Below are 12,265 nucleotides of genomic sequence, written 5' to 3' on the forward strand. Positions count from 1 at the left end.
CTACTGATTAAAAAATATAAACATGTATATATATTTGTTTATTTATGTGTGCATTTATTGATTTATTTATTGATTTGTTTATTGATTTGTTGGTTTCTTTGTTTGTATATTATTACTACATATAATATGTTAGGCGCCAAAAAAGTCATTTAGTTCTTTTTCTTTTTCTTTTCTTTTTTTGTTATTATTAAAAACAAATTAAATAAAATTTCAAAGTGTCTTCTGTTCTGAAACTCGTTGTTGAAGCAGACGACAATAAATTACGACCACCGTAACACGCTTCACTGCATGCGTAGTGCCGCGCGTGATCCGGGTCACATTTCTTTTGTTAGCGCGCGCGGCGTCTTTCGGGTCGTTTCATTGGCTGGTGTCAGTGTAAATTCCCACACGGTCTACGTGACCCGGATACGCACCACTGATACGATGTTTTTACAACAGCCTCACCTTTTCCCGTCGAAATATGTTTGTGTGTAAAATACACTCGTCTGTGGATACTTTGTTTTCCTTATGAGTCTATGGTTTAAATATGACAGCGACGCATTAAATGATGTAAGTATTTTTTTAAATTATATTATTTTTTTAAACTACTACTACTACTACTACTACTACTACTACTACTAATAATAATAATAATAATAATAATAATAATAATAATAATAATAATATTGCCGTTATAACTTGTTACTGTTTTTGTTTCCCTTTTTGTTTTCTTTTTTTTTCAACAAATGAATATTAATTAATATTTAAATGATATTTTAATAGTTTTGTATTTTTCGTTTACATAAACAGCGCATCCTTTGTTTAAACCATTTTTTACAACTACTTCTACTATTGTTAATATTTCTTATACTTTTCTTTCCTTCTTTCTTTCTTTCTTTTTTTTCTTTCTTTCTTTCTTATTTCCCCTTTTTGTTACACATTACGTATATTTATTATTATTATTATTATTATTATTATTGGTGGGTTTTTTTGGGGTGTTTTGTTTTGGGGGGTTTTGAGTGGGGGTGGGGGGTGGGGAATAAACAGCGCTTTGCCTTGTTTAAATTTCTTTTACAGCTACCTGTGCCACAAAACGTAATTAAACACAAGTTCAAAAACCAAACTACAAAGACGACAACACTTTATTAGTGAAATATGCAATAATATTGTAAACAAATTTTCCGGTTTAAAATTGTATTATACACTAAAAATGAATACAATTTTTGCACCACTCTTGAATAAAATGACACTTCGCACGATGTCAGACTGAATAAACTATTATATATTTTATTTATAAATGACTGACTTTTTAAAGACTAGGAATGTTTGTTTATCGACAGCTTATAACAGTTTAAACTACAGACATTTTCTGTCTAACGTAGAGTTATTATTGTGTGTGTGTGTGTGTGTGTGTGTGTGTGTGTCTCTCTCTCTCTCTCTCTCTCTCTCTCTCTCTCTCTCTCTCTCTCTCACACACACACACACTCTCTATCTCTCTCTACTCTCTCTCTCTCTCTCTCTCTCTCTCTCTCTCTCTCTCTCTCTATGAACAATTGATGTCGACATGTTTATTTTAAAAAGGGTTCGTTTTCTTTTTAATGAGCATTTGTTTTTAGTTTTTATAATGAGTTAATACATTTTATGGCTAATATGTAATATACTTTAAATAATGCAGAACTAAGATCGCTAAAATGACACCTTACCCACACACACACACGCACGCACGCACGCACGCACGCACGCACGCACAACACACACCCCACTCGGCCACCCCCACCCCATCCGCAACTGTGGAGCGTCTGGTCTGAAGTATTCGTATAATTGAAATGAGGTGAAATGCGTTAAACGTGATGCTCTGTCAATTCAAATTTAAATTCTTTATTACTTTAAGTTTTTACAACTTATCAGCATTATACAAACATAAACATAAAATAAATAAATAATGTACAGGATAATGGTGGAGAGTAATTTACCTTATTGAATACATAATATATATTTACATACATACATACATACATGTACGTACACACACACACACACACATATTTCATTTTTATCACAAAGTGTGTATATTCTTTGAGATCTTTCAAAGTTTTTGTATCTACCTAATTCTATATATAACTTATGGGCACACATTCTAATTTCAGCTATTTCTTTTAAATGGCAAATGTCTAACGGGTTTTTTAAAGATACGTCTGTAAGCTAAATTCATTTACCAAATATTGATATAAATTTAATTTTGGCGTTGTCATTATTCTGCTATAACATTGCTGCTTAAACACATCACATAGTCTTTCTTTAAGTACATTATAAATACTGTCATCAACATGTGTTAGACCAAGTGCATTAAGTTCTTTTTTAACGTTCATTAACCAAATATCTCCATTTCCTTATATATAGCTTTTAATATAGAGTTACTAGTATGTAGTTTTATCCAATATTTAAAGATTCTTAGTTTTCTTATAATACACAATGGAAATCATCCTAATTCACTATAAACAAAATCGTTACATGTGCCTTTCAATGTTTTTGAGCAGGGAGAAAACCCCACACTTCCGCTCCTAAGAACACTATTAACATATGTGTCAAATACAAATAACATTGTTTCAATATAAAATAATTCTTATTACATACACCAAGTATTGAGAATAATGCTTTACGACCTTGCTCTGCGGCTCTTTTCTGAGAACGGTTAAATTTGCCGTTATAAAAAAAAAAAATATACCAAGATAATTAAATTAATTACAATCTCTAATTGGTAACCATTATAAAACCATTTTTCATTATCTCGAACTGTGCCACCATTTCTAAAAATAGCAACCTTAGTCTTATTTGTGTTCACTGTTAAATGCCATTTTTGGTATACTTTGCTAGTGAATCAAGCATTAATTGCAGTCCTGGTGTTTCAGATAAAAGTACCATATCATCAGCACACATTATTAAAAAATATATTAACATTTGTGTTTCAACATAAGGACAATTATCTGATAGTAGTTGCATCTCACAGTCATTGACATACATGTATAGAAAATAATATGGGTGACATTACTTAAACTTCACGCAGGCGTATTAATACTAACCGAGGTGAATGGACTGCAATGGAGACACACTTTACAAGTGTCTAGCAGACGACACACATGTTACGTGTAAAATAATACTTTTATGAAACCGGCCACGGTTTAATACAATCGTCTGTCATAGTGCAAACAAAGGCCCAGGTAGTGGCATTCACAAGCACATATATCTGAGACACGTGCAGCACATATTCAGTATGGGATCATCTTTTATTAACATAATATACTCCATGTCCCAGGCAGGTTAGATAGCCACGATTATGGGATCCGAATCCAAATCAAAATTAATAAACTTAAAACTGGTATATGTGGGAGTGGTTGGAGCAACTCGACTTCATTGATAATCCAGTGTAGGACTTCCACCGATTCACTCGTGGTCTTTACCACGTGCGGGTGTCTTTATATTAAAGGTGCAGTCTCAACTTTATTATCATTACTTCACCATTTAGATCATCCACAGCCTGTCACAGGATAGCACATACCACGGCTTTATAAAGTATTAAAAACACGACGACAGACGTTTGTTGGATGAACATAGCTGACGAGTTAATTCTTGATAGACTTGGTACACGGCTTTATTAAAACCGTAGTTGTGTTTGTATTTTATATTAGTATATGATGTTATAATATGAAAAGACTAGATCTAAACGACTCTTAAATCTATCGACGTCATCAGAGTAGTTTCAAGATCGAGGTGGTGGTTGTGGAATCGAATTCAGTTTTTGACCCATGTAAATATTTATTCATCCTGTTCCGTATGATTTTTGTTTATATCTTTTATCTAAAAATGCTGGTTTTATTTTTGTAGATAATTAAATGTAGTAATAAAAACCCCCACTAATTTATACAAAGTTTTCCTATCTGTGCGAAGGTAGGCCAGACACGCGACTGAATAATACAACAGGACTTCAAAGTTTTGTTTGACAACAATAAGGTCTAGGCGAACAATTCACGGATGTATCTACCCGCTGTAAGGCATCTCCGCCCATCTGGTACCTTAAATAACGGGTTCTCTATTAAACATCAAAGGACACCGCGGCCAAATCGACTATCAGTCTATTCAGTTCCATTGTTCAGCGCAACAAATGACGTCAGCTTGTACCGCAGATAAAATAATTGGCCAGCGTCTGTCGTCATTCTGAGCCCTGGACGCTGATTGCTTTTTAGTGTTAATAGATTTCGTGACTTTTGAAGTTTTTAGTTCTATTTTTACCCCCAGCGAGAGTAGAGTCGTCCTCGCCATAAAACGGGACGGCGCGTGGCCCAGCGCGGCCTCTGATTGGTCAATATCGCGTGTCACCTGCCCGATCCCCTCCAGACCCGTTTTGTAGAGATCTATACGACAGGTGTTTTCGCGTGTACAGTTATCTTCTGTTCAGCTCGCACACTAACTGTAATTTATCTTTTTGTCCTAAGTTAAGTTTACAAATACTACATTCCACATAGAGTATAGAGCCCAATGTATTGAAATAAAAATGTAATAAAATAAAAATAAAACAAAACTGAAAATAAAATCGCGTTAAAACTACATGCTATATAAATAAATAAATAAATAAATAAATAAATTAATGAAATAAACAAACAAAACACAAAATAAATAAATAAATAAATAAATAAACATAATAAATAAATATGATAAATAAATAAATACATTTATTGTTTTTATCATACTCTTTCAATTGAAATAATTCATATTGTAAATGAAATTATGCCCCCAAAAATGTTAAATAAAATTTTCCAAAATTAAATTGTTGGTTCGAATGTAATATTTAAGTTTCAAAATATCCTAGAGTCCTTTTGCTTGTTTATAAATAATGAAAAGTTAAAGTGTCACATAATTCATTGGCTATGTAATCTTGTATAACAAATCCAAACACAAACAAACAAGTACGAATCTAGTTTTCTGTTTTGATACAAGTAATTCAAATCTAAAATTAAAGTATTTCGTCAAACGAGTACTGAAACTGATTGATAAAAATATTCATATCTTGTTTTATCACTATGACAAGTTTTTAGTAGTAACACGAAACACTTTATAGGCCTATACTTTATACAATCATGTTCCTTTTATATAATATCCGCACATTGTTTAAACAATTTCCACACGTGATGTCATACATTATCCACGTATTGTTTATATAACACCCTCACGTTTATACACTATATCACGTTTTTTAATACATTATCCGCACGATGTCTGATACAAAATCCACACGTTGTTTATACAATATCCACACGTTGTTTATATAATATATCACCTTTCTTAATACATTATCCGCACGGTGTTTTATACAAAATCCACGCGTTGTTTTGTACAATATTGACACAGTAGTTTTATACAATATTTATACATTTTATAAAATATTGTTACGTTGTTTTATACAATAGTTTTATGTAGTTTTATACAATAACTTTTTGTTACAATAGTTACACGTGTTTTGTTTTACAATATTCACACATTATTTTTTATATCATCCGCACGATGATTTGTACAATGTGCATACGTTGTTTTATACAAATTCACACGTTTTATACAATATCCACACGTCTTATACAATACGTACACGTTTTTATACAATAATTACACGTTGTTTTATACAAGATCCAAACGTTGTTTTATAAAATATCCACACATGTTATACAATATTCACACGTTTCATACAATATTCTTACGTTGTTTTATACAATACTTACACATTGATTTATACAATATTCACACGTTGTTTTATACAATATTCGAACACTGTTTCATATAAACCGGCCTCGGTGGCGTCGTGGCAGGCCATCGGTCTACAGGCTGGTAGGTACTGGGTTCGGATCCCAGTCGAGGCATGGGATTTTTAATCCAGATACCGACTCCAAACCCTGAGTGAGTGCTCCGCAAGGCTCATTGGGTAGGTGTAAACCACTTGCACCGACCAGTGATCCATAACTGGTTCAACAAAGGCCATGGTTTGTGCTATCCTGCCTGTGGGAAGCGCAAATAAAAGATCCCTTGCTGCCAATCGGAAGAGTAGCCCATGTAATGGCGACAGCGGGTTTCCTCGCAAAATCTGTGTGGTCCTTAACCATATGTCTGACGCCATATAACCGTAAATAAAATGTGTTGAGTGCGTCGTTAAATAAAACACTTCTTTCTTTCTTTCTGTTTCATATAATATCCACACGTTGTATTTGGACAGAATCAAGACGTGAAATCATATAATATAGAAACGTTTTACACAATAACCACACGTTGGTTTATGCACTAACCAAACGCTTTATTCAATGCCCAGACTTGTTTTATACAACCTACTGCATAGACACGATCTTGTACACAAAATCCACGGTTTTACTACCACGCGTGGTTTTATACAATAAATACGCGCTGTTTAATATAATAATCAGTCGTTGTTTACAGTAACTTGGTGGGGTTTTTTAATACAATATGTAGGCCTGTCCGCTGTTTTTATACAATATGTAGGCCTGCCCGCTGTTTTTATACTTTAACCATACAGTTTTAAACAATATCTGTTGTTTTAAATAATAGTCACAGGCTTCCATAGACTGTGCCTTGTTTCATACAATCCTAACAATATTCATACATTGTTTGATGTAATTTACTTTGCTCTTTTCTCACAGTAATACGTCTGTGTTTTACACGCTATAATATCTTACTTCAGTAAAAATTAAAAGTCTACACATTGTTCTATACGCTATAATATCTTATTTAAGTAAAAAAAAGTACACATTGTTTTGTACGCTATAATATCTTATTTAAGTAAAAAAAAAAATCTACACATTGTTTTACACGCTATAATATCTTAATTAAGTAAAAAAAAAAAAATCTACACATTATTTTATACGCTATAATATCTTATTTAAGTAAAAATTAAAAATCTACACATTGTTTTATACGCTATAATATCTTATTTCAGTAAAAAAAAAAAATCTACACATTATTTTATACGCTATAATATCTTATTTAAGTAAAAATTAAAAATCTACACATTATTTTATACGCTATAATATCTTATTTCAGTAAAAATTAAAAATCTACACATTATTTTATACGCTATAATATCTTATTTAAGTAAAAATTAAAAATCTACACATTATTTTATACGCTATAATATCTTATTTAAGTAAAAATAAACAACTTACACATTGTTTTATACGCTATAATATCTTATTTAAGGTTTTTTTAAATCTACGCCTTGTTTTATACGCTGTAATATCTTATTTAAGTAAAAAAAAATAATCTACGCCTTTTTTATACTGTGTAAAATTTCACAAGCGGATAAATGCAAATAAAGCATGATTATGCATTGTAGGTACTGTACAACATGATGGGTGTCATTTTCTTTCTTTCTTTCTTTCTTTCTTATTTTTGGTGGTGTGGGGGATTGCGTGGACGATTTGGATTTTACGGTCACCTTTCATATCCCTACCTGAATTGTATCTACCAAGATCTTGTTTGTGTGTTGAAACAAACCACTATCAATGTGTTTTTGTGTTGATTTAAATATATATATATATATATCTATATATATTGTCTCCTTTTTTTGGGGGGGAGGGGGAGGGAGGGGGTGGTGGAGCGTGTAGCTGCTCTTGTTGTAGGTTTTCTTTTATAACGATATAAGGAACTTAGAATTTATTGATTAAATAATAACACTGGCATGGCCCTGTCGTCCACACATTGTCATTTACATTTTAGCCCAATTCAGTGGAAATCTGCGACCAGCCAGCCGCGTGGGGACGAAATAAACACGCATCCATTTTCTCCGACAGCGCGCGGCAGCTGTAGATACCACGTGACCAAGATATCCGATCTTTTTGTCTGTATGTGTTCATCGAGATTTCTGCTTCATTCTTTTCTTTCTTTTCTTTTTTCCCCCTTTTTTATTTTATTTAGCTGTTGTCTATTCATCCCCAAGCTTTTTTTTGTCTTTCATTCTCTTGATATTTTTACTTTTTACTTTTTATTATTATTTTAATATATTTCAGTTTTTATTCCTTCTCTTGTTATAGCTATTGACATCCAGTAAGCAACAATAAATTTCATTTTTAAAATAATAATTTTACGTTTTAAAACAAATATATTTTCTAATTTTATTTTAATACTGCTTTTAAACACTAATATGTTTCACGGTCATTATAACACTAGTCTAAACATGACGTGTATTTTTGTTTATTCTCTGAACACAACTAACATAACATATAAAATATATATTCTGTTGTTTTTTTTTAAAGTAAAAAACCCTCTTAATGTAGACAGCGCCATCTGCTCCCTAATTGTACGGAATGTCTGTTGAATGGTCGTTCTTTGTCACAAACCAACACACGAATGGATTCATAACAGTCTTCACTTAATTAACTCCGATCAAAGTCTTATCTCTATTTGCTAAAATATTTTCATCAAATCTTGCTTTTAAAATAACATTGTCGGATAATTTCTAAAATATTTATTATTTAAATTTTTCTCTTTTTCTGCGCTTGGAATAATCAAGTGTGGGAATTTGGCGGGCTGGCGCGCGCGCATTGTGTGGCTCGCGACAAAAGGCAGGTGCGAGTCGCGTGCGCTGGCTTGGTGCGAGCGCCAGAGAGGAAAAATCGATAAACATTCAAATGCCATTTCTCAGGACAGCTGTGATGGAATGGGGCCTCATCTGTACCACTGTAAGATAGCTTTATTTCCATCTGTTTTGTTTTGATTTTATATTCAAATATTACGTTTTATTTTGTAATATTCTAACTCCAGAAACATTTTCTAACATTTATATTTATCTTCTAAACGGATTATCATTTGATTAGTAGGCGTATTAATGACACGCGTTTTTCATTTCGTTTGTTGGGGTTCGGGCTTTATTTATATCTCTCTCTCAATGGCTTCAAGGAATAGTGTAAACAAAGAAAGATATTTATTATTTAGAGTGTGCAATATAAATGTTGGTGTATTTAATTTTAACACATTGTCGCGTACATTCCAGGGAATTTAATCGCGGAACTGGCCGCATTTTACCAGGCACCATTGTTCCATTCTGGCGCAATGTTTTGATTGGTCCACATCTCGATTGCGCCTTTATTTTAAAACATGATACTGCAATGAATTCAAATTAATTATTATATGTGGTGTATAGTTTTATATTAATAGTTTGTGATTATGTTATCTTCGTTATTACATATATTTTTAAAATATCATTTTAAATACTGATATTTGTTATCCCTTTTTGTTTCTTCGTTTTATTCTTTTCTTTTTCTTTCTTTTCTTTTTTTCCATTCCAGAATTTTAAAAAGAAATGGAATGTTAATTCTCCATTCTAGATCATGACTGTTATAGTTTAGCTTTAGCGTGTGTCAAACTCAATGAACTTTGGTTTCTAAATATTTTTACGATATTCTAAATAATGGTCAAAATTCAGTAACTGCATCATTTTGGCACGACAAGGTTACTCTTTTGTTTCGGTGTTATTTTCGGTATGTATTTGTAATGTTTCGCATAGATCATATATGGTTTATGAGTTAAGGTATAATAATTAATACCATGTGAAGTAGTAGTGCTGGATTAAACATTATTCTTATAGAACAGAGCATATAAAACAATAATAACAGCATTCCTCAGGTACTGAACAGCAGATTTTATTTTCAACAATTGTATATACGCAGTTGGATTAACTGTTATCGTGTCATGGATTTTGTTTCGGAATGGTCCAAAACAGTACTGATGTTTCTCATAGACGTGCTAGGTACTGAGAAACCTCTATAATTGTAAAATGTTATATCTTGTTGGGGTTATGGACGGTTTTCTTTTAAATGTATGACATAAAACGTACTTTATTTTTACTATATGATATGGAAAGAAAGAAATGTTTTATTTAACGACGCACTCAACATATTTTATTTACGGTTATATGGCGTCAGACATATGGTTAAGGACCACACAGATTTTGAGAGGAAACCCGCTGTCGCCACTACATGGGCTACTCTTTCCGATTAGCAGCAAGGGATCTTTTATTTGCGCTTCCCACAGGCAGGAAAGCACAAACCATGGCCTTTGTTGAACCAGTTATGGATCACTGGTCGGTGCAAGTGGTTTACACCTACCCATTGAGCCTTGCGGAGCACTCACTCGGGGTTTGGAGTCAGTATCTGGATTAAAAATCCAATGTCTCGACTGTAATCCGAACCCAGTACCTACCAGCCTGTAGACCGATGACCTAACCACGACGCCACCGAGGCCGGTATATATGATATGGTTACCTCGACATCAAAAATAGCCGATGAAATGTCTACCCCACAAATTAATATTCAAAATATCTACTCCGATGCTGGTATGAATTTTTGAATTTACGTCATTCTCCTGCTACGTAGATAACTGCTTTTGCTACATAACTGCAGGCCAGGTTTGGAGTGGTGGTGGTGGTGGGGGGGGGGGGGGGGGGGGGGGGGGGGCGGACCTGCATAACTTCAAAGGACCTAAAATGACGAACAAAATTAATTTATATTTAGTGGTAGAGATGTCATGTCTTAGATAGCTGGAAATTTCTAGACAACATTGCCTTTATATAATTATGGGATATATATTAAACGAGCTTCCATTTCGTATCATGTTTATGTCTTACGTCCTTTAGCGACTGACAATGAAAATGATTTCACGAGGGACATACATATGATACGAGATAGTAGCGAGTTAAAAATCCTATTTATTGCCCATAATAGATCTTAATTTATATCACTCAACTCGCTTGGTTGACATTCCTGTACGGAAAGAAAGAAGTGTTTTATTTAACGACGCACTCAACACATTTTATTTACGGTTATATGGCGTCAGACATATGGTTAAGGACCACACAGATTTTGAGAGGAAACCCGCTGTCGCCACTACATGGGCTACTCTTCCGATTGGCAGCAAGGGATCTTTTATTTGCGCTTCCCACAGGCAGGATAGCACAAACCATGGCCTTTGTTGAACCAGTTATGGATCACTGGTCGGTGTAAGTGGTTTACACCTACCCATTGAGCCTTGCGGAGCACTCACTCAGGGTTTGGAGTCGGTATCTGGATTAAAAATCCCATGCCTCGACTGGGATCCGAACCCAGTACCTGCCAGCCTGTAGACCGATGGCTTGCCACGACGCCACCGAGGCCGGTTTCCTGTACGGTTGTAGCGCGCCAATCGATGGCGTCACGAAGTGTTACGACCCACTTGACGCTCTAATAGGACGTATCACTAACGTCAGCTAAACGAGTTCAGAAATATAAATTAAGATAGATTATGTGTAACAAATAGGATCTTAAAGTCGCTACCGTTTTTCTTATCATGTATATGTCCCTCGCGAAACATTTTTTAATTTAAATTTATTTCAATCGAGACATGCATGATACGGAACGGAAGCTCTTTTAACATCTTATAAATATGAAAGGCCGCGATATGTGTTGTCCTTTCTGTGGGAAAGTGTACATATAAAGGATACCTTGTTGCTAATGGATGGGTTGTCATGCCACGATCAGAAGAGATCAGACCCTTTCTAAGGGCCCTATGGGCAACCTAGGGAGACACCCCGGCATCAACAAGGTCTAATTAACGAGCTACTCTCCACTCACTAAATTCCAAACCTATACGTAGCTCCCTTATTTTATTTTTTTAGAAGGACCGTTCAAAAATGCGCTAAATTTCCTTCACCTAAAATGCGCACTTATTCCCCTTTGGCATTGTTTTTGGCCATTATCAAAATTCAAAATTCCATAGCACCGCCACCGCCTGCTACCGATCAACCGGACGGCTGGCGCTCTCTTACGCCAGTCAGCGCAGGCGGTCCTTCCTCCTACCTCCCCCACCTTTCCTGTCATGGACAGGGGAGCCGGCCGAGGCCGGCACCCGTGCCCACGACAGGCGCGAACTACAAAGCTTGCTCTGAAGGTGCACGTTAAATCTATGACCTGACCTGACCTACTAATGGAACAAATGTAGGTTTCACCAGGAGATCACATGTCGGAATTAACCAATTCTTTGACATCCAGTAGCCCAGGACTAATTAATCAATGTGCTCTAGTGGTGTTGTTAACAATAATAAACTTAAATTTTATATGTAATACATGTTGGTGTACTTTGAAATATAGTAGGTGTCCCTTTTTTTAAAGTTACATCACCCCTCGTTAAAAAAAAACCCTGCATACCTGACCTGCCAGTGGGAATGTGGAGTGAACACTAAAAGTTGTGAAAGGCGACCCAC

At 34.5% G+C, this 12,265-nt stretch overlaps 1 protein-coding gene across 2 annotated transcripts in view; it reads left to right on the forward strand.

Annotated features, from left to right (window-relative positions):
* Positions 1-394: 394 nt before the first annotated feature.
* LOC121372543 overlaps positions 395-12,265 on the forward strand; it is a 40,916-nt gene continuing 29,045 nt past the window's right edge. The window contains exon 1 of one of the 2 annotated variants that reach the window (XM_041498930.1): positions 395-549. In XM_041498930.1, the coding sequence (XP_041354864.1) occupies positions 545-549 (5 nt within the window). In that variant the 5' untranslated portion in view covers positions 395-544. Of the gene's footprint in view, positions 550-7,818; positions 7,875-12,265 lie in introns of those variants that run through there. The other variant, XM_041498932.1, reaches the window with a different exon arrangement.

Source organism: Gigantopelta aegis, chromosome 4, assembly GCF_016097555.1.
Source record: "Gigantopelta aegis isolate Gae_Host chromosome 4, Gae_host_genome, whole genome shotgun sequence".
In the NCBI taxonomy this organism is placed as follows: domain Eukaryota; kingdom Metazoa; phylum Mollusca; class Gastropoda; order Neomphalida; family Peltospiridae; genus Gigantopelta; species Gigantopelta aegis.